The 23,571-nt window shown below is 44.7% G+C and overlaps 1 protein-coding gene across 3 annotated transcripts; it reads right to left on the reverse strand.

Annotated features, from left to right (window-relative positions):
- Positions 1–6,479: 6,479 nt before the first annotated feature.
- CXCR4 (C-X-C motif chemokine receptor 4) lies at positions 6,480–10,326 on the reverse strand. 3 transcript variants are annotated; one of them, XM_007964858.3, is made up of 2 exons: positions 10,208–10,326; positions 6,480–8,065 (listed from the first exon to the last, which is right to left on the reverse strand). In XM_007964858.3, exons 1-2 carry the CDS (start codon positions 10,220–10,222, stop codon positions 7,022–7,024), a joined length of 1,059 nt encoding a protein of 352 aa, XP_007963049.1. In that variant the 5' UTR covers positions 10,223–10,326; the 3' UTR covers positions 6,480–7,021. The 3 variants fall into 3 exon arrangements, with proteins under 3 accessions (XP_007963049.1, XP_072875746.1, XP_072875745.1); XM_073019645.1 differs by lacking the exon at positions 10,208–10,326 and adding an exon at positions 8,760–8,776; XM_073019644.1 differs by lacking the exon at positions 10,208–10,326 and adding an exon at positions 8,640–8,657.
- Between the last annotated feature and the right edge of the window lie 13,245 nt (positions 10,327–23,571).

The raw sequence follows: 23,571 nt of genomic DNA on the forward strand, positions 1-23,571 counted from the left end.
ACCTGTTTTTTGTTTTTAATAGTGGAGAAGCAAAGAATGGTTTTTACATGTTTCAGTGACTGAAAAAAAATCAAAAGTAGAATATCTCATGACACTGAAAATTTCATGAAATTCAAATTTCAGTGTCCACAGTCACAATTTTATTGGGACACAACAGGCACCCTCACTTTTTTACGCATTTTCTTGTTACCATGGCAGAGTTGAGTAGTTGTGCTGGAAACTACATGGCCCTCTGAGCCTAAAGTATTTGCTACCTGGCCCTTTAGAGAAAAGCTTATGACCAATGTTCTAGACACTGGAAATACGGCTATGAACAGAACCGACCTACCTAGTCTTTATATTCACAGAGCTTACATTCAGGTGCAGCATTACTTTAAAAATGGCCCCAGGGGGACTGGCACCCTTGATTTTGGCTTTGAAAACCTCAAGTTCTAAACAACTGAGCTAACCTTATATAATTTTAGCCAACATTGGCACAGCCTTGTGGCATCTGATTGTTTTTTCATCAAATCAAATCAAGAATCTATTAATTAACTATGTTAGACTGCAAAGGTCTTGGTGCTTAAGACATTGAACTAGTTGAGAAAACAGTGTTTACAAATTTAAAAAGAAGATAATGCCATTTACAATAGCTTCTTTGAACTTTTCAAAAGCCTTTTATGTGTGGGATCTTCCCATGTCTCAGACTTCATGTGCTAAGAATTTAGGATGGAAAGGCTCGCTTGGACTGATAGAGACAGAGTAGGCTTGCCAAAGGAAGTGGGATGTGGTCCAAGATGATGGTCTTGATTTCCTTCTTCAATCCCGGGAGCCTAACAAGTTGTCTTCTGTGAACAGAGGGCCAAAAAACTACCACCAGGGCTTTTTCCCATCTCCTATGGCTTGGCAGGACTTTTGCTCTTATCTTCATGACGTGAACAGCTTCTCTTGGGCTGGTAAAGCAGGAAGGAAGATCAGGACTGGGGGCCTCTCACTGAGCTTGTGAGGTGGGCTGGGATATGATACTCCTTAAATGGGGAATGAGTGGGAGCAAGACTGAGGGGTATTAAATAATGGGAAAATTGGGTGAGTGGGTGGAATCTTGGATTTCTTAAAATGTTGGACATTGGAAAGTCTGAGAGGTCTTTAGCTAATTTTCCAGCATATGTAGAACATCAAAGGACTACATCTTCCACTGTACCGTGAGCAACTTTCATACTTGCCTGGTCCAGAGTGTTGTTCGGTCAATGGTTCAATAAGTGAATGACTGTGAAAGAATGAAGGAATGAAGGCAGGAAGTCAAGTCACACACGGGAACATGAATCAGAATACTTAGGGCCAGGTGTGGTGGCTCATGCCTATAATTCCAGCGTTTTGGGAGGCTGAGGTGGGAGGATCACTTGAGTACATGAGTTTGAGACCAGTCTGGTTAAGATGCTGAGACACCCATCTCTACAAAACAAAACAAAACAAAACAAACAAGAAAATAACCCGAGCCTGGTGGTGCACACCTGTGGTCCCAACTACACCAGAGGCTGAGGTGGGAGAATTCCTTGTGCCCAGAAGGTCGAGGCTGCAGTGAGCCATGTTTGCGCCTGACTGTCAGAGTGAGATCCTGTCTCAAAAAACAAAAACAAACAAACAAACAAACAAAAACAACAACAAAAAACTTAGAGAATTTTGTGTGCTCCCAGGAATAGGAATTTATGGGTGTTGATTCATTTGCTTATTCCACAAAATATTATGAAGCTCCTACTATATGCCAGTCACAGTGTATCAAGTTAACTTGAAACCCATTTTATTTCAACACAAATAGTGCAGATCTTTTTAGAACATCAGTGTCTGCTTTGTCACTTCCAAAAGGACAATCAGGTGAGTGTCCAGTCTTCAACCCTGAAGAGCACTGAAGAGCATGAAGGATGTTTTTGACCTCATCGTTATTTTCCTGAATATTGGCTAACATCAAGGCAAATAATAAAGTTCCTGTAGTGCTTAGGAAGGCACACTCTGGTGTCAGACGACCTGGGTTCAAACCCAGGCTTTACCACTTATAAAACATGTGAAATTGGGTCAATTTTAAACTTTGTTCTATGCTTCAGTTTCCCCATCTGTAGAATAGGCAAATAATAATACTTACTATGAAGAGCTGTTACGAAGATTAAATAATTAAAACTCCTTGGTGTGTAGTAAGCCCTCCAGGTCAATGTTAACTGTTATTGCTATCACATAGGACTCGATCTAGAAATAGAAAAGATAGGGAAGTTTGGACTGAATATACTGAGAATGTGAGGATATCTCCTAGAAATTGGTTGCCCTGTTTTCACATTTATAGTGTGTGTAGTGGAAAGAACATTAACCCCTTTATTTGTAGTTAAAGCCTGTGCCCTCGCCTGAAAATGGAGCTAGCAATATTGCTGGGACTCTTGCATCTTACGTATGAGAGTGCCTGGAATTTCAATATACAATACTTTTCTTCAGACAGAGTCAAATACGAGGAAGTAATTCCCTTTAATTAAGATTGTTGATGAGTTGGGTTCTGGTTAATTGAACTGTAATATGTAAATCAACTTAATAGTGGACTGGCTCTGCCAGATAAACACACAGCACCTGGTGTAGTTTGGTTGCGCACCTTTGTTTGATTTTGAAAAAGTCTGTCCCTTCTGTGACTTCTTCACGTTGGGATCCCTCAACTCAGCCTGCAGCCAGCTTGCATTCTCAGTTGAAAGAAGGATTTTCAGAAGGTTTTAGAAGATTTTAATTGTTGGACTTGATAAAATTGATTTAAATTAATCCAAGCCAGTTTCAGACAATGGAACAATAGGCTGGTACCTCATCACTCATTTTTTAAATAAAAGGAGAAAAATGGGAAGTGTTCCAAATTGAGTCACAGGCAGTGGTGAGGATTAAATGAGTAAATATCGTGGGCTTTAGAGAGAGAGATATTTGATGAGAATTAGAATCCCCAGCATTTTGCCATTTATCTTCCTTTGTAGGATGGCTTCCTAGCACTGCACATGGCAGCTTATCAGGGAATAGAGAAGAAATGACAGAGTCCCTGCCCTTGAGAAGCTGATACTCCAGTGAGAGAAGAAAACAGGCAAAGAGAAAGATGTCACGGTGACAAAGTAACACTGAAATAAATGTAGAAGAGAATTGTGGGGATTCAGTAAGGTGGGAATGAGTAGAGTGCATTGAAGTGAGACTCACCCTGAAACCCTGTCCAGTGATACTGTCTCAGTCGGTTCCAGCTACTATAATGAAATACCGTAGACTGTGTGGCATGTAAATAACAGAAACTTATTTCTCACAGTTCTGAAGGCTTGGAAGTCCAAGATCAAGACACCAGCAAATTTTGTGTCTGGTGAAGGCCCACTTTCTGGTTCATAGACGGCACTTTCTAGCTGTTTCTTTATACAACAGAAGGGCTAGCTAGATTTCTGGGATCTCTTTTATAAAGGCACTACAAATTGTGAGGGCTGCACGCTTATGACCTAATCATCTCCCGAAGACCCTATCTCTTAATACCATCACCTTGAGGGTTAGGATTTCAACATGAGAATTTTGAGAGGACACAAACATTCAGCCCATAGCAAATACCAAGCTTTTTATGGATTCATGCTATTTCAGAGAATTGTACTGGTTGGCTGTATCCTTATTCTGATTATTATCACCTTAAAATAGGGATTCTCAATTTTGGGAATTACTGACATTTTGGGCCAGATCATTTTGTTGTAGGGGCTGTCCCATGTGTTGTAGGATGTCTAGCAGCGTCCCTGGCCCCTCCCCACTAGATGCCACTAGCACCTCATCTACTACTCCTCCCCGTGCCCCCTACTTCCTCAGTATGATGACCCCAAATGTTTCCATACCTTACCAAATGTTCCCTGGTGGGCAAATTGCCCCCAGTTGATGACCATTGTGTTTAAAGAATTCATTTCAACTATTTTATTGGCCCCTAAGGCACCAGCCTCTCTCTGAAGCTGTGTCCATGGGAATGCTATCTGTCTGGCTGCTTGTGGGTCTCTCCAGCACTGACTGACTAAGTCACACTGGCAGCCATGGATGAGACTTCCTCAGCATGCGTGGAGCAAATTCCTACGATGCCAGGCTGCAAGGCTGCGTTTCTGCATTTCTAGGTGTCGGGGGATGCCTTGATTATTTTCCAAAGTAATCTAAATTTTGTCTCCAGGGATCCTTGCCCCTCCTAAATGGGTATTTTCTTGGAATAATGACAGCTCAATTGTTTATGGAGCCTTTATTTAATATTTGACAATATCTAGGAGAAAGTCACAAACATTTAGTTCAATTATTAAAATAAAACCTGTAGGGTATCTCCCCAAAAGAGTATCCAGAATCATTATTTTAATTTAAGCATAATTGTAAAAGGGGACTGGGAAACCTACAGTGGGGAGATAAATTTTCAAGTGTCATTTTAGGAAAACAAAGACTTTCTTTGCAAGAAAAAACATCCACGTCCCCCCGCTAGTTACAGGCTTAATGTTACTAATAAGTTAGATGTCAGATGTATGCCGTTACTGGCAGCTTGCATACAATTTAAATATTTTAGCTTCCATTATACAACTGAATCTACATGACTGACCTTCAAGGACCCCATTCATAAGAGATGAAGAGAGGGAACAGTCAGCTACTTCATGCAAGGGCTGGCCAGCAGACTGGGTTTCCCCACATTGTCAGACACACCACGACACAGGGAGCGCTTTGGAGACGCTCTAACATGGCAGGTTGGGATGGAGAATGATGGGGGTGGGGGGCACACTTTTGGGGCAGGGAGAGAACCAAGGCTTGTTTTTCTTTTTGAAAAATCCCACCTTTGTTCCAAGGGAGAATGAAATACCCGTTAAAACTGGTGACACTGGGAATTTTGTTTTGGCTCAGTTCCTTTTGTTGTGACTCCACGGTAAAGGAGAGGAATCTGGGGTAAGGAGGTTTCAAGCCAAGATGAGAAAGAAAAAGCATGCCTTCCAAGAATTTCTTCTATTGTCTCCCGGAGAATAAATATTTATAGAGAGGGTTCAAGTGAAGTCTGTCTCAATGGTCGTGGCTTTAAGACTAAGCCTTTGAGAGAGTGCATGTAAAACTATGCTTAAATGAAGGGTGATCCAATTAGGCTTCCCAGGGAAAACCAAGAAACCTCAAGATAATTTCCTATCTGAAATCTAATTGTGTCCTCAAGTGGAATACGAATACCACTTTGAATTACCCCAGATCCATAGACAGCAGCAAAAATGTACAGCCAAATTGGATTCTATTTTAAGTAATTAAGTTATTTCCCTTCACAGGATCTATAATTTGCCTTGAACAAATGTGATTTGCCTCAGAAAGATAAGGCATTGCAATTTTTCCTCCAAAATGGATTTTCTGTGCCAGAAACAATTACTAAAAGTAGACCAAATATTGCCCTAATTATAACCTACTTGTTATCTGAGTGTATGCCTGGAGTACCCTGTTTGTGTTCCAATGTGAGGTAGGTATGGCTAGTTTAGAAATTATCTTTAAATGGAAACTGAAGCTGAAATTTACTCAAGAGCCTGGGGTTTGCACAATGGTCATGTAAATAGCAACGGGTGGTTACATAAGTCTCCAAAATCTTGTGCAAAATGTGAGCAACAAGGAGCTTGCTTCAGTAGACCTTCCTTCTGACTCTAATAAATAACAGTATTAACTTGTAGCTGCTTGGCTGAGTCCTTGAGGAGGTGCTAGGTGTTGCAATAGTTTAAGAATAAAAGTGTTGAGATTTGCATAGAAGATATTACAAGAGGAGTATTTTGGTCATGGTTAATTTTGTGAAGAAAACATTCACTTTTGGATTTCTTTATTAGCAGTTCAGTTGACTTATGCCCAGGTGTTCTGAAGGACAATAGTGGGTAATAGTTAAAAGCAAGAGCTGGAACAATCAACAGAATTAGTTCTTGACTCTGCCCCCTTGAAAGTGCCATGTATGGAAAGCCTCTGAATCTCAGTTCTCTTGTCTGTGAAAAGGGAGTGATGGTTATCTACACTAAGAAGACTGGATGAGGAAAGCACACACTGCCTGGCATTGCACAGACCTGGGTTTCACAAGTGGATGGTGGAGTAAAATCCAAACATGATTGCAAACCTTTTCTTCTTTATACATGCTTATCCTTCTGAAAGATGATCTTGCATACAAATGGGTGCTGGCTGGCCATTTCTAAACTTTCATCTGAATTTAAAGCGGTTAAGGCTTCAGATTCATAAGTCATGTTACCCAGTTTCAAATACAGGCTTTGCTACTTACCACACGCCTTTGTTACTTCGGCTTTCTGTGCCTCCGTTTCCTCTTCTGTAAGATGTAATTAGTAACAGAAGCAGAATGTATCACAGAGTTGTGATAAGGGGTAATTAAAATATTACAATGAAATACCTAGGATAGTGCTTTGCATACCATAAACATATCTATTATTATTTTTGTCTTCTGCCAGCCAAAAGAATGTCAACAGAAATCAGAACATAACACTAAGTAAGTTTAACATGTACTTTTATTAACAACTTAATACAAGACTGTACACTGTAGGTGCTGAAATCAACCCACTCCTGAAAACTGAAAAACCAGCATTTCTATGTCACTTTGGGCTTTGGTTATAAGTGCCATCTTCTACAGAAAAATCACATGGTGTAGCCAAACGTCTTAAGAACAGGAAGAAAGAGATGTTCCACGGGAATGGAGAGATTATTTATGCATAAACAGCTGGGGATCATTTCTAGCTTTACGTGATTCACTACACGCACTGGAATGTTCAGTTCCCTTTTCTACAGTCCTACCACCAGACATACAGCAACAAAGAACTTGGCCACAAGTCCTGCCTAGACACACATCAATATGAAACAAAAAAAATATTTATATAAATAAGTCAATTAAACCTCACAAAAACTAAAGAAACACAAGACAAAAATCCAACAAGCAATAAAAACTGTACAATATTGGTCAGTCTTTTATATCTGAAAAATGTGTAACTTAAAAAAAGAGTTCTTTATTGTATAAAAAAAGTCTTTCACATCTGTGTTAGCTGGAGTGAAAACTTGAAGACTCAGACTCAGTGGAAACAGACGAGTGTCCCCCTCGCTTTCCTTTGGAGAGGATCTTGAGGCTGGACCCTCTGCTCACAGAGGTGAGTGCGTGCTGGGCAGAGGTTTTAAATTTGGCTCCAAGGAAAGCATAGAGGATGGGGTTCAGACAACAGTGGAAAAAAGCTAGGGCCTCGGTGATGGAAATCCACTTGTGCACAGTGTTCTCAAACTCACACCCTTGCTTGATGATTTCCAGGAGGATGAAGGAGTCGATGCTGATCCCAATGTAATAAGGCAGCCAGCAGGCAAAGAAAGCCAGGATGAGGATGACCGTGGTCTTGAGGGCCTTGCGCTTCTGGTGGCCCTTGGAGTGTGACAGCTTGGAGATGATAATGCAATAGCAGGACAGGATGACAATACCAGGCAGGATAAGGCCAACCATGATGTGCTGAAACTGGAACACAACCACCCACAAGTCATTGGGGTAGAAGCGGTCACAGATATATCTGTCATCTGCCTCACTGACGCTGGCAAAGATGAAGTCGGGAATAGTCAGCAGGAGGGCAGGGATCCAGACACCAACATAGACCACCTTTTCAGCCAACAGCTTCCTTGGCTTCTGACTGTTGGTGGCGTGGACAATGGCCAGGTAGCGGTCCAGACTGATGAAGGCCAGGATGAGGACACTGCTGTAGAGGTTGACTGTGTAGATGACATGGACTGCCTTGCACAGGAAGTTCCCAAAGTACCAGTTTGCCACGGCATCAACTGCCCAGAAGGGAAGCGTGATGACAAAGAGGAGGTCAGCCACTGACAGGTGCAGCCTGTACTTGTCCGTCATGCTTCTCAGTTTCTTCTGGTAACCCATGACCAAGATGACCAATCCATTGCCAACAATGCCAGTCAAGAAGATGATGGAGTAGATGGTGGGCAGGAAGATCCTATTGAAATGAGCATTTTCTTCACGGAAGCAGGGTTCCTTTATGGAGTCATAGTCCCCTGAGCCCATTTCCTCGGTGTAGTTATCTGAAGTGTATATCTGCAAAAGAGGCAAAAGAATGGACATTTACTTCCAATTCAGCAAGCATTATCCAAGTTAAAAAAAAATTCAAAGCAATTTAAAAAACCAATTCAGGCTTGCTTTCTTCAGGAAATTCTGAAGTACTGGACTAAGGGCACAAGAGAATTAATGTAGAATCCTACAACTCTCCTCCCCATCTTTTCCCATAGTGACTTCATTATATCCTTCTTTAGTAGAACCAATTACAAAATTCTTTGTTTAGAACAAAAGGGAGCTGCGATGCTGAGGGTTTCAAAGTCACATCTTGGCTAACTCCTCTGCCCCGCCCACTAGAGGGAAGAAAAAAACCTTCCTTAGGAGGAAAACACACACACACACACACACACACACACACACACACAAAGAGGCCACTCCCAGGCGGCGTCGGGGGTGGGGTGGGTGCTGCGAGGAGGGGCTGTGATTAACTTTTTGTATGAAGTTTTTCGCCAAGGGAGGGTAAAGGGGAGGGAGGAGCACGGGGGGAGGGCGGGGGCGTTGCAAAGACTCATTCTCCTACGGCGCAAAAACTCAATTTTCCCACGCCTGCCTAAACACAAATCATTCTGCGCTTCAAGCAACATGTAGTGGGTAAAGAGAATGCGGTCTTAAAACGAAGGCCCTTTGGTGCTTGGAGTATATTGGGCGGGAGTGTCAGAAAATGAACAAACGGCACCTCCTCCCCCAAGCGGCCGCTTCTCCGGGGCATGGGTCTCTTTTGCCATCCTCGTGTTTATCACTTGGTGCGTTTGGGACGTTAGGGAACACAGCGTTTTCCTGGGTGGAGAAGGTAACAGGGTCTGCACCCGTAGTCCTCGCCCCAAGTTTCATTTCCTCACTCTCCCGGGTGGCCTCCCATTACCCCGCCACTGATCCAGTTAACCCGGCCGGAGGCGGGCAGCTGGAAGCCTCCAGGCAGTGGGCACGCGGGGAGCCGGGTCGTCCAGCCCCGGTCCGCCGCGGCTGCCCACCACGCCCACACCGACCGGCCGCAAGCAGCGCTGCAGGGGCTCCGCTGGGCGACACGCCAGGCTCTGTCCCACACGGTGCTGGGGAGAGACTGGGCGGCTCCGCCGCGAGCGTCTTTGAATTGCGCGCCGCTGCAGGAAACCAAAAACTCCCTAGCAACAGGGTTTCAAAAGGCTTCTGGAAATCACCGACAGTTAAACATCGCAACTGGACTCGGAGAGAGCCAAACGGTTTCCCCACTTGCACCTGCCCGTCTTCGCGGCGGCGACCGGGCAGCCCAGGTGCGGTCCTAACCTCCCCCGCACCCCCACCCCCATACCCGCTCCTGTACCCGGAGCGCGTGTCTTGGGGCTGGCAGCTGCGCAGTGTCAAAGGGGAGGTCAAACCACTCCTCTGACCTCTGCACGATCCCAAACTCTCGAAGTGCAGGACACACGCGCGGCCGTGGGGAAGAGGCGCGCTTTGGCCGGCGGAAAGGTTCCCCCCTCAAACCCAAAGCGCGCGGGCCGATCAACTCCTAGCTGCTGCCACCACTCGATCCCCTCAGAGGATCCGCGCGGTGGGTCCACCCGCCTTTCCCGCCCTCCGCCTACTGTGCTGGGACACTGGCACAGCTCCGTGGGCCGCGCAGAGTTTCACAAACACGCACCCAGCGTCAAAACAGTCACCAGGCGCTTATCCCCGAAGTTAAAGCGGGCACAATCTCCTTCTGGGAACTCCGCCCAGGCACGCTGCCCTCTGCCTCTAAATTCAGAAAATGTAACTCGCTCCAAGAAATCCCGGCTTCCCCAAGGAAGAGACCGGTGGTCTGAGTCCCGAGGTAGCGCGCACGCCTTTTCTGCACTTGTGCACAGAATGTTCTTATGTTTGCAAACAGCGTGCAAGCCGCCGCGCGCCGCGGGACTCAAGGGGGAGACACATGCAGCCACTGGAACGCTCTTTCCAGTCGTTTCTCCTCGACTCACAGAGAAAAAGATTCCAATCCTGCTCCCTCCCACCCCCGCGCACCATATAGCCATGGTCAAGAAAACTCTTTTCCGTGACCCTTTTTTGGAGCTCCAATGTCCTGGCCGCTTCTGCCCGCTCGGAGAGGGGCTGCGCTCTAAGTTCAAACGTTTGTACATTTATGACAAAGCAGGTTGAAACTGGACTTACACTGATCCCCTCCATGGTAACCGCTCGTTCTCCAGACGCGGTGGCTACTGGAGCACTCAGGCCCTTGGGGTCACTTTGCTACCTGCTGCCGCAGCCAACAAACTGAAGTTTCTGGCCGCGGCCAGACTTTTATAAAAACACGCTCCGAGCGCCGCGCATGCGCCGCTGGGGCGCGGAGGGAGAAGGCGGGGTAGGGGAGAGCGGCAGACGCGAGGAAGGAGGGCGCACGGGCGGGGCGGAGGGGTTCGCGACTTGGGAAGCCCAGGGGACCCTGCTGTTCGCGGGTGGTCAGTAGTGAGTCTGGAGCGGGACAGGACCTCCCAGAGGCGTTTGCTAAGTTTGAGAAAAGCGGGATGCGCCTCAAGACAGGTGGGAAGCGCGGGCTAGGGACGCGTCTCTCTGTGGGCGTCCATCCTTGCTAAAGTGGATGGAATTCCAGACTTGGGAATGCTACAGTAGAGACACTGAGGCCCAGGGAGGGGAAGTGACTTGCCGGAGTAACCCAACCAGTAGGCGGCAATGTTGGAAGTAGGGCCAAGCTTCCGACGCCATTCCCCGCGCTTTCAGCACACGCAGCCTATTCAGAAGAAAAAAGAAGTAAAGATCCTTCTTTCGGAGGATGTAACTATACGTGCACATTCACAGCATCACAAGGGTCAGGTGCAGATAATTAGGAGATACTTTCAGAAGAAGGTAGGATTTGGCATAATTCTGGAGACTGTGATCAGACGTAGCTGTGCATTGCTCAGTAATTTCATAATAGTGGTAACCAATTCGTGAATAGTGCTTTATTATTCTATAACTATGCTTTATTATAAGAGTAATTTAGCGACCAGTACTTTTTGTAACAGATCACGAGGATCTTGCACAGATTCACTCATTCATTCTCACAACACCGTGTGGGTATTGCCATCACAGAGATGCGTTTAGTCAGATATTTATAGAAGGACGAACTGCGTGCCACGCACTGTTCTAGGCGTTGGGGATCCAGCGTGAACCAGACAAGGCCCGCATGCGGAGGAACCAGCAAATAAGCCCGGAGAGATGAAATGCCAGGGATGTGCAGGGATGCCAAGCCCGGCTTGAACCCAGGTCTTCGGTCCCCATACTCACGATTTTGAGCGGAGGACTAGCTTTGGCAAGAATCAGAAATTAGGTTGAAGAACTGGAGGGGGGGGGGGGCGGAGTGGGGGTGGGGGTCAGCGTTTAAAGCGATCCCAGGCTGGCTGCGGTTTGCAGTGGGCGCGCAGACAGTGCTTTCCACCTCGCGCCACTTCGCGCCGCCGCGGAGACTGGGTGGGGCCGGGGAGCGAGTGTGGCGCGGGGCGGAGAAACTGCGCCCGCAGGCGGAGTGGCCGCTGCGGAGAGAGCTGGGACCGAGGTGCTTGCGCCGCGACACGGATCTGAGAGGCCCCCACCCCGAAAAGGTCCCTAGGAGAGGAATTGCCCAGACTGCACCCTACACACGACCTCTTTTTTCTGATTAAAAGAGGAAACATTTCAGTCTGGAGTGTTCCAGAGGTAGCTGGGAGGCAGGGAACCTTTTCTCTAGAGAGCATGACTTTCCCCCTTTGTCTGGGACCCTTCCCTAATGTTGGGGGTTGAAGGTTCTCATCTACTCTGCACTTTCACCGATACAGGAAAGATGATATCCGGGCCGGGAGATGGGTCTCTCAGAAACGAACAAGTTAGGACACACACTAATGACCAGATAAAATCAATTCTAATATTACATTTGTGGAATTAAAAAAAAAAAAGAAACTCCAGGTTCTTGGGGGGTGGTGGCTGGAAGAGGTTTCGGAAGCTCCACGCCCCTTCTCACAGGCCTTACATTAGGTATCTCTCTCTTCATCTGTATCCTTTATAATATCCTTTACAATAAACGATAACGGTAAGAAATAAAAATGAAAATAAAACCATAAAAACACTTTTACTTTTTTTGAATCTTTAATAAAACTTCAGGATCTTCATATTTTTATAGACACGGTAGATCCTACCTACTGAAGGTCTGGAATTTCAGAGCATTTTCATGACTTGCTTTTCACAAAGCCTGGTAGTGGCAGAATCGGTATGTTTTATCCTGGACCGTTAAGCTGCACCGTACCTCAAAACTCCTCCCTGCACGATATCTAAAACCTGAAAGGTTAAATCTCCCAAATCTGTCCAAAAAGGGAAAGAGGATAAAACTCGGAGCAAAATGGTTTGCATGATAAATATTTTTGTTGATTGTTGGCAGACAAAAGAAAGCTCCTTCCTTTATCTGAAGACTCCTTTCAGATCTTTTTAGGGATCTCTACTAAAAGGAAGCAGATAATTAAAAGAACAATGAGATGCTATTTGGTGACTACCAAATTAGGCAAAAATCCATGTTTTTTCCAAAGATAATATTTGGTCTCCGGATTTGAAAAGACCAGCTGTCTCTCGCTTGTCACTGGTGGGAATGTGGCTTGGGACAGCCTCACTGGAAAGCATTTTGTATTCAGCAGAAACTTTAGAACAGTAATTCCACTCATAGAAACTTATGCCACAAAGGTATTTGTGGAAGCATTTTTTTTTTTTAAATAGTGAAATGTCTGAACATCCCTAAATAACCACTGTTAGTGGAATAGATGACAAGATTTTGGTTCATCCACATCTGAAATTCCATGTGGACATTGCGAATGTTATTTGTGAAGAATTTTTAGTGACATGGGAAAATATTTCTGAAACATTAAGGGCAAAAAGCAGGATTCAGAATTGTGTATGTAGTGTGATCTCAGTTATGTTAAAATATGCATTTGGAAAATATGGGAAGGAAAAGCAAACTGTTTGTAGGAGTTTTCCTTGGTGCAGAATTATATTTGATTTTTGCTTTCTTCCTGGGGTTTTTCTATGCTTTCCAGATTTTCTGTAATAGACAATAATCATTTTCATATTCATAAAAAAGCCAACAAATTTTATGACCAAAAGGGATAAGGAGGCCTCCCTTCACGTATGTTTCCACTTCTAAAGTATCTACTAGATGTGAGACATTTTTTCACAATAATTCTTTCCTCTTTTCAAGGAAGGCTTGTTTTCCAATGGGCTAATCTTAAACTTCTTTTGCCACTGGGCTACCTAAACCTAATTCTCAACTATTCTATGATGTTCTTTAAAAAACAAACAAAATTCAAACATTTATTGAGCACTTGTTATGTGTAACTGACCTCATATAATCCCCTCAATAACTCTACAAGGCAGGTGCCATTACCTCTATTACATGGTAAAGAAATTAGGGTCTGGAGAGATGAGGAACTGGCCTGTGACCCCGGAATGAGGATCTGCACCCAGTCTGTCTGGCTCTGAAGCCCAGGTCATACTGCTTTGAGTGGCATCCCTTGTGATGTTACTCAACTTTTAAATGAGTGTATGTCATACTCCTATCCCCCCAATATTTTAGGTTCCTTAAAGTGAATGCCCAGATATCCTCTATCCAGCTAGCCCGCTGCTGAGCAAATACTGGGCTCCTTAATCTTTTACTGAACCTTTCTTTAAAGAATGAATGACTTTCCTGTGTGGCTCTGGCAACAGAGTCAGGTTTCGGGGCTGTCAGGGATTTGGCAGGGTCCCCAACTTCTCAGGTTGGCTTTAGCCCAGGGAATAACTAGCCTTGGCCACAGTTTGGAGGGGATGCTTACAAATCCAATGACACAGTGGCAAGCATCCTGCCACCTCCTGTTGCTCGCTCTGCAGCTGGTTGATTTGTGTGTTAGTGTGTGTGTATCTGTGTGTGTGTAATGAAAAGCTGTACTCTGTCCCTAAATTGGCTCCATTTTAGCTAGGCAGAAAGCTTAGGAACAGACCTTTCCCAGTGGTGGATGGCAGGAGGCTAGAGAAAGCAGGAGGTGCCAGGAGGAGGTGGATGGCAGGAGGCATTAAAGGCCTTCAGAATACACAGGGTCTTCCAGTTCCTTTGCCGGCCCTTCTCCTGTCTCTTAAAAAAAAATTGATCACTTTTGTTTCTGAAAGAGGAGAAAAGTACAAAGTTCCTTGATAGTAGTAAGGGATACTTAGAGAAAGTTAATGTTTTCCCAAGTGATTAAAAAACAAATAAACAAAAAAACGGAGACTATTTCTCAATGAGCGTGTAATTCTAACACAGGGTTACAAATCTCAAAGAGACAATGGTATCAAATGTCAACTATTTCCAAGCTGGTGTTAGGTGGAAGAAATTGTCCCTTGCCTAACTGCACCCTGTCCTCTCCTCCTTCCCTAAATCCTTGTGTCCCCAACACCTACAGATGAAAAGTGACTTTGAAAGCAAACCCAAACCTTCCATCCTACAGCTCTTTACCAATTTAGGGAATTATTACTGCTTTTTGGGGGAGAGCCATTTTTACTCTAGATTTAAGTTATATCTTGAATGTTGAAAAGGTCGGCCTTCACTAAAACGGGATGATTAGTGATTTCCGTCAACGCTTTATAACAGTCAAGACTGGTCAACAAATTTCCTACACAAAGAGGATAAACTAGACTAGTACACAAAGGTAGGCAATTTAGAGCCATCCTGCTAAGTCATTTAAACAAAACAGCCACTTAATTAACAGTACAATGATCATTACTCCACTAGTTCCACTGCCAGGAGGATGATTGTTCACAAAGTTTGCTGTGCTTCTGTGGCAGGTGCTTGTGTGGCATTTTATGGGTGTAAAGAACAGTAACAAACAGACTCAGTGCTGTTCCTCAAAAATTATGGTGTCAAACTGGGAAGGAGGGCACTACTTTAGGAAATCATCGAGTGAGTGAACCCTGTCCTCCAGGGAAAAGGCTTGTCATTGTTTCCCTTAAACCAGTAATTTATTGGTGGTGACCTCAGACTGCTGTATAAAAAGAGGAAGCGCCTAGAGCCCTGTGGACTGTCAAGTTTTATAAAGAGAACTGGGCATCCCATAGCAGAGCCTTGATGCTCCCAGAAATGTGGTGATCTGATCGCCCATTTAGATGGGCTTTGAGATCTTTCTGAGGTCATTCTTCCAAGAATATTATACTCGCAAAAGAACAGGGTGGGAATTACTTTTGTGTGTGTGTGTGTGTGTGTGTGTTTGTGTGTGTGTATATGTGTGTGCAGGGAAATCCATACAATGTTTTGCTTGAGTTTTCTAAATCTAAAGCTATCTGTCAGCTATCAAAGCTGTGTCTTTGAGATTTGTAACCTTCTGTTAGAATTACATGCCCCTTGAGAAATAGTCTCCTTAAAAAAAAACTTGGGAATGATCTTAGAGCTACTTGTAGGTCTAAGACACGAGTGACAACATCTAAAAACCTGCAGGTATTGTAAATGAGTGAGGCAATAGGGACTGGTGGAGACTGTGGAGAACCAAAGGGTGCATGCCCTGTCCTAAAGCAGCAACTACTACCCTCCATTGCCCTTTGAGGGAATTTGGGCCATACCATTCACCATTTTTTAAAGACAAATTGAAAGTCTTGGTTTTTAAATACGAAATCTCTCAACTTAAAAATGTTGGTTCAAAACAAACAAACAAACAACACAAAAACTCTACTAGCTTCCAGTCTTCCAGTTTACACTGACCTAAGGTGTTGATGATAACCATCAAAAGGAAGTATGAGACCAGGTATTGTGGCTCACACCTGTAATCCCAGCACTTTGGGAGGCTGAGGAAGGCCGATTGGATCACTTGAGCTCAGGAGTTCGAGACCAGCATGGGCAACATGGTGAAACCCTGTCTCTACAAAAAAGTACAAAAAAATTAGCTGGGTGTGGTGGTGCATGCCTGTAGTCCCAGCTACTCAGGAGGCTGAGGCAAGAAGATCACTTGAGCTTGGGAGGCAGAGGCTGCAGTGAATTGAGATCGCACCACTGTACTCCAGCCTGTGTGCCAGAGTGTCACCCTGTTTCAAAAAGAAAACAGAAGAAGAAAAAAGAAAGCATGGGGTCAGGCAGCCAGGAGATTTGGGAGGATGGAACAGACACACATGCCAAGAACTGGCTGCAGAATCCTTTTGGGGTGGTCTCTTTGTCATAGTTAGTCTCTCTGAGACTGAAATTAGTCATTTGGAATTTCCAGGTCAGTCCTCCCTTGTGGCACGTAACTGCTCTCAGGTTAATGTCGGGGACCCTGAAGAGAATCGACAAGCTTTGTGTGACTCTTACCTTCCTCAACCCTTTTCCCATCCCCAGGTCCTATGCCTTCTTCACTGTCCTGATGTATGAGCGCTGGGTCTGTCTTTTCTTTCAGTTATTGTAGGACAATGTCCTTCAGGGAGAAGAACATTCTTCCTTCTTCTCTTTAAACAGCGGGAACAACAGCAGGAAGGAGGATTGCAAGCCAGACAGAGTAGCTTTGTGATTCAGAGCACAGCATTGAAGTCTGCTCAGACAGTGGCATTTGTTGTAGTATCATTTATTGTAGTATCCCACTAACAATAACATTCTACTTTTTGGATTATTGGGAAGATTAATATGATATCTATGTAAAGACTTTAGTACAGTGTGGGGCACATAGTAAGTGCTTAATAAACATAACCTATTACTAATATAGGTTCCTCTCTCTGCTGCTGAAATGTCTTTCTTGTTGGTAGAGGGCTTTGCTTAACCAGACAAATGGCTTTCTCCACCATTGCCCACTGAAATGAGGTAAAGGGAAATAGAGTCTTAAATAAAGTGTGAAGCGTTCTTAGTTTTAATTGTGGTCAGAAGAGAGATCTATGCAATGCGGGAAGGAAAGAGAAGTCATGAAGAATTTCTCAAACGTGCCTTGAAAGCCCTTCCTGTCTTTGCAGTCTCAGATTCAGGGTTGAAAGGGGTCCTCAATGCCATTTGGTCTCATTATCTTCCATGCATTGGAAGGAGCTCCTTTTCAGCAGGTGGTTCTGTCTCTGGACACTCCTGGCACGGGCAGTCCACCCTTTGGAAAGGGAGCAGATCCCACTGCTGGGCAAACCTGATCACTAGGCAGTCTTTTTTTTTTTTTTTTGGCTAGGCACCTGTCTCTCCTGTTTTCTAGCCTCTAAGTCTAACTTAGCTAGAGCTTGACTGGATGATGCCATGAAAGGAAGCCAAGGACCACAGCAGCCAAAACCATCCTGAGGCTAAAGCAAAAGCTGTGCTTTCCGAGACACTTATTTCTGCAGCCACAGGGATGAGTCTAATGAGAGGCTTCTTTGTTCCATTAGCAAGTCTGAGAGGGGGATCTGGCCAGGTTAGAGTTTCTTTTCATAAAGGAAATTATCTCCAAACATAGAAGAGCTGGGGATTAAGTGACTCAGAAGATTTAGTGCTGGACTTTTTAAGGCCTCCTGAGACTTTCAGACATACTTGCCTTGGCGAGAAAATGTGGGGAAGCAGCAGCTCTGGAAGCAGGTTAATAAAGAAGGCAATTAACCCCATCTTTGCCTGGTTTTGTGTTAGGCAAAAGCGGGTTAAAATGAATACTTGAAAATTTGTCTGAAGATGTGTGCCTAAATGGGCTTCTTTTTAACAGGTGCCAATGGCTGCCTGGAGACGGCCTTGTGGTATCGTCTGTTCACCCCTGTAACCCCCTCCAATCACAAGCTCAGGCTGTTGCCTGGAATCTTTGTAAATTGGGTTTGTTCTATGTCTGAGCAGCTTCTTTTTAAATGGAAGCCATGAAATTGCTTTCAGTGCCATTTAAAAATACTGAAGTAGAGTGCTTTGGGTTTCTTCCTAGTTTGTCCGCTCCTTGATCCTTGTGGTGAACCAGCTGCAGCATAATCTCCTGGCTGTGTTTGCTCCTGTCCCGTGTGCCCAGGGGCGCCCTCCGTGGCCTGCTTGCTATTTTGAGCCCAGGTGGGGTAACCCCTTGCGAGGAGTGGGCATCAAAAGTCCGCTTCTGCCACATTGTCTCGTTTTGGTTGGGAAATCAGCTCACGTGTGGATAATTTATTGCTTGTTGGGGGCAGGGGAGACAGAACGAACTCCACAGAGACACTTTGAACAGCGTGGAACAACTTGGATTAATCCTTTCCACAAACAGGGTTCCATTTGCATGCGGGGATTGCTGAGAGCTTTATCTTGGGTGATAAATGGCAGGCATTCTAGCTCCATTGGCGAGTATCGCCCCCATGCAGGTTTAGATTAGCCTTCTCCAGACTGAATAGGATTTTTGTTCTTGGCCAGGTAGATTTTCATTTCAGGGTTAGGGTTCAGGCAGCTGGTTACTTTTCTGAGGGGGCTTTTTTTTTTTTTTTTTCCTATTGCCTTTCACCCATCTGGGGTGTGCTAAGGTTTTTGTCTCAGTGTGGCAATTTTCCAGGCTAAAAAAAGAACCACCCTCCCTCCTTCAACCAAAGCCTCCCCTGCCAACTTTTCTCACACACGTGTGCACACGAGAGCACGCACACGGGATCACAACCGCCCACCCCAGAAAACCCAGTTCTCTTGTGCTGCTGAATGTTTTGTTTTGCCTTCTCTCTTCTCTGTCATTTGCCTGCTGCTATTCCCTACCCCCAATTCTAGAAAGCGGAAATCCTACTCAGGCGCTGCCGTGGATTTCTCTTTAGGCTTCTACCTAGGAGTTCAGGTGCTGCAGGTCACCTGACTGGCCCAGAAAGTGAGAGGGGCTCCCTGGTCCCAGAAGGCAAAGCCCTCCTGTGCCTGTTTATGCTAAACCTAAACATTTAATTGATCCTGCTTTCTAGCAGGTCCCAGGAGACTTTGTCAGCCTCTTTCTTGGAAGCACAAATATACAGAAGATATTTCTTCCAACCATTCTCCAACAATCAAGAGATGTTTGTTGAACTCTACTTACTTTTAGTAGTTTGTATTGTGAAAACATGAAGTTGTTTTCCAAAGGTGAAAAAGTATATTATTCGATCTATATTTTTTCAGACTGTATGCTTCATTTTCTTCTTGAAAATCTGTTTTTTCCCCACCTTCAATCAGAGAGAATCTTAGAATGCTCTGGTTTTCTGACCTGTTGTCTGCAGTCTCTGGGCGCATACCTTTGTGCCCCCCGAGAACAGAACAGACTGTCTTGAATTAATTCTGCAGAAGAAAGAACTGAAAATGGGGGAGTGTGAAGCATCCCTAAGAATCAGAAATAAGCAAAACTCAGCCAATACAAGGTCTGAAATTTCTCTCCCACCCTCCTGCTGTACCACTTTGTTGTAAGTATAAACAGCTCTCCTCCGCTTTGCCTAGCTAGCAAGCTAACGAGGGAAGTGGGTTTTTACTGTGCAAACTCTCCCTTCTGTATGTTGCTGGGGTGGGGTGCGCTGGGGGCAGATACATCTGTCTTTTCACCGGCCTGAGGCAGTAGCACAGGTCCTATAATCTCCCTGATCCTGGATCATCTTCCAGAGTTTCCATAGAAGCTGAGGCAGCCCCAGCATGCCAGGCTTAGGCTACCTGGTGATGGACCCCCCACCCCCCAGGGAAGGACCCCAAAGAGTCCCTTGGATGATGCTACTCTGGTTCTCTCCCCAGAAAACCTGGCTTCTCGAGGTGAAGAGATTGAAAGACTCAAAAAAAAAAAAAAAAAAAATTCCACCCAGGGAACCATCTGGGCAAAGACTTGGACGTGTAAAGCAGCAGGCTGCGCTCCGGAAACTGTAATAGATGGATCTCTCTGAGCGTGACTTGGTGTTAAGGGAGTAATGGAGATGTGAGTGAGCAGCAAATGAGCCAGCAGTGTAAGACGAGGAGCTCACCACACGCCACGAGGCAGCTATCAGGGAATCCCATTAACTATGTATGTAGCAGGAATGCTGTGAGAACTGTCTAGGGTAATCTATAAAGCTATTTTGTAAACTAGAATAACATTAATTAAAAGTTAATTATCAGGCAGGGTGCAGTCACTCACACCTGTAATCCCAGCACTTTGAGAGGCCAAGGCAGGCGGATCACTTGAGGTCAGTAGTTTGAGACCAGCCTGGCCAACATGGGGAAACTCCATCTCTACTGAAAATACAAAAATTAGACAGTCATGGAAATACAAAAATTAGACATGTGCCTGTAATTCCAGCTACTCTGGAGGCTGAGGCACAAGAATTGCTTGAACTCAGGAGGCAGAGGTTGCAGTGAGCGGAGACTGCACCACTGCACTCCAGCCTGGGTAACAGAATGAGCAGAATGAGACTCTGTCTTAAAAAAAAAAAGAGTTAATTATCATAAAGATGAAATATTTTAATTAAATCTAGATTAAGTATAAGATGAAGGTGAGCATCTACCCATTCTGGTTTCGTAAAGTACAGGAACCAATTTTCAGCCTAAAGACCCCAGCTCTGCTGTGAAAGGTGGGGGAGATAAGGTGATTGAGTCTGCCACTGAAGAAAACCAAGGCTAGTGTTGAGTGTTCTCACGATGCCAGCAAGTTTCCTCGGTTCTTCTCCCTTGCGAATCTGCTACCCATACTCTCACATGGCCCAGGATCTGTCCCATCGCATTTTATTTTTTCCGTGTATCTTCATGACCTGTCTTCTCCTACAGTGGCTTCTCTTCCTGCTCCCTCTAACCTCTTTTGATTTCCTTCTCTTCTATTTCTGAGGTCTCTTCATTCTCCTCCTTCCTTCTATCCTGCTATCTTTCCTTCTTTTCCTCCCTTCCTTCCCTTCCTTCTTTCCACAAACTATTTTGAGTGCCTATAATATGCAGAGTTCTGCTAAGCTCCGGTAGAGACATTAGATGAATAGCATACAGTCCTTAGCCTCAAGACACCTAAGTCCAGTATGGGAGATAAAATAGGGACATAAAAAACTGTGATATAAGCCAGAGCAGGATGGGCAGTGCAAATGAAGTACAAACAAGGCCCAGCAGGGAAAGAGGAGGCCTTTCACATAGGAGCATGTGAAGAATGGGTAGGTATGGATTAGAAAGTATTGAGCAGGAAGGAGGACAGCCTGACTCAAGTGAGAAGGCATGAATGAAAGGTTGGAGCTGCAAACAGGGATCAGGTGGTTTGACTACAATACAGGCTGGAGCTCTGTCTGCAGGGGCACATTAGGCCAGAGCATAGATGGTTTTATAGGCAGGGCTGAGAGGTCTGGACTTTATTCTATCAAGTAACAGGAAAACTGTGACGATTTGGGGTTGGGGAATCATATGCTCAGAGCTTGACTTTAGAATAATTAACCTATAAATGTAGTGTCAAATGGATTGGAACGAGAAAGCTAAGGTGGAGAGACCAGACAGAAATCTATCTGGATAGCTCGGGTGGAAGGTTGTAAAGGTCTGGGCTAGCCACACATGGTGGGAATTGCAAGGCTGCTGATGGATGGAAGAGATCTTGGAGAACCAGCATCTGCTGACTTGTTGATGTGGGGCTGAGAAAGAAGGGGGAGGTGAAGGGAGACTGGAATTTCAGCAAAGATATGAAGAATGGAGGTCAAGGGAAGAGACTATTTCAGAGGGGAGGGGATGCTGTTTAGAGAAAGTCTGAAGGCTTACCCTTGTATTTTTCAAAGTTTGTATGTTGGTTTCTCAACCACCACCTGCATCTGACTTGTGGGCTTTTGTGTAGCACAATGATATCCTGTTACTGATGTCATTGAAGTGACTTCATCTCCTTTCACATCTCAAACAACAACGATCAGAGGTGGCAAAACTTGGCAGACAAAAAAAAAAAAAAATGCAGATTTTGAGATCCTTTCCTTACATTTCTAAGGTCACTACCTGGGTAAGGCCAAATCTGGATTTTAGGGGGAAGGACACTTGTTAGATCAAAGAAATCAGTATATGGGTATCAGTTAGTGCTGGGGACTTTTTTCTATGGGAGGAAAGGCAGAAGAAAAGAAGTAGGTGTCACAAGGAGCTCAAATAAGAGTTCAAATCAATGTCTGTGATGTATATAATAGTTCCAGTACAATCATGTGTAAATTTTATGGTTAAAGATGAATTACACAGAAAAGAAGGAGTTGATGGCGTCCACCATCAGACCAATAGAATCAGAATAAGCAGGGTTGGGGCTCAGTAGTTCAGATGAGAAACAAGTTGTTCCAACCCAATGTGCCCTGGGAAAGTTTTGCAGGACAGATGGACTCTGAAGCTGAGCTTTACGGCAGGTCACATTGCCACTACATCACCCCACCTACTTCCTGGTTGGGCACATTGTTGGAATGTCACACCAAGGCGCCCGAAGTTTAAATACTTTCAGGACTCCTTAACTGCAACTATAATTTTTAGCAGAACATTGAAAGTAACTTGCTCTAGACTTATGCCTTTATCTGTAAATTTTGCCACAGTTGTTCTTAAGGAAAATAGGCACCTTTTGCTTCCAAACCTTTGGTCCCTTATAACCATTGCTTTGCCGAGTGTCCTGGTCTACTTTTGAGTGTCCAACTTTGGTTCTCAGAGTGCAGTTCCAGGCTGACCCTAAATATAACTTGTTATTATATCTAGGTTCTCAGACTGTGGCTCCATTCTTCACATCTTAGCTGAAATTCCAGGCTTCCTTCACCTCCTCCTCCTTTCTCACATCAGTGAGTCACCATATGCTGGTTCTCCAAGATCTCTTCTATCCATTAGCAGCCTTGCAATTACCACCACTGTGTGGCTAGCCCAGACTTTTAGAACTTTCTATCTGAGCTATCCAAATAGATTTCTGCTTGGCCTCTACACCTCAGCTTTCTCCTTCTCATCCATTTGTTTGTTTTCAGACCTATTTTCTCTTTCCTTCTTGGCCTCAGATCATGTTGCTGGTCCTTCGGTTACTTACCAGTGGCTCATCTCAAACACTGCTCTTCCACAGTGGGGTTTTTGAGTGATTTACTGGAAAGGGGAATATTGGGGGTAAGGTGGACTGACTTTGACTCTGTCGGTTGGTGCAGGCTGGTTCTCAATCTGTGAGCAGTGGACCCCAAGGGAAGTTATTGTGAAGGGTCTGAATACCCCCAAGTGCCAAATCTTCCTGTAGATTGAATATATAATGTGCGATAATTTTTGAAATGAAATGCATGTGGATGCTATTGTGATTCATAAAATATGGAATTGGTTTGGAAGTGTCTCGAATTCATAGGAGTTTTGTGTGTGTGTGTGTGTGTGTGTGTGTGTGTGTGTGTTTAAGAATGTTGTTCAGGCTGGGCACAGTGGCTCATGCTTGTAATCCCCGCACTTTGGGAGACTGAGGTGGGTGGATCAACTGAGGTCAGGAGTTTGAGACCAGCCTGGCCAACATGGTGAAACCCCATCTCTACTAAAAATACAAAAAATAGCTGGGCACGTGGCAGGCGCCTGTAATCCCAGTTACTCAGGAGACTGAGGCACGAGAATCGCTTGAACCTAGGAGACGGAGGTTGCAGTGAATCAAGATAGCACCACTGCACTCCAGCCTGGGTGAGAGAGTGAGACCCTGTCTCAAAAGAAAAAAAAAAAAAAAAAAGCCAAAAACGAATGTTGTTCGTCAACAGACATTACCACACTACCAGCACGA

This window comes from Chlorocebus sabaeus, chromosome 10 (genome assembly GCF_047675955.1).
Source record: "Chlorocebus sabaeus isolate Y175 chromosome 10, mChlSab1.0.hap1, whole genome shotgun sequence".
Taxonomy (NCBI): domain Eukaryota; kingdom Metazoa; phylum Chordata; class Mammalia; order Primates; family Cercopithecidae; genus Chlorocebus; species Chlorocebus sabaeus.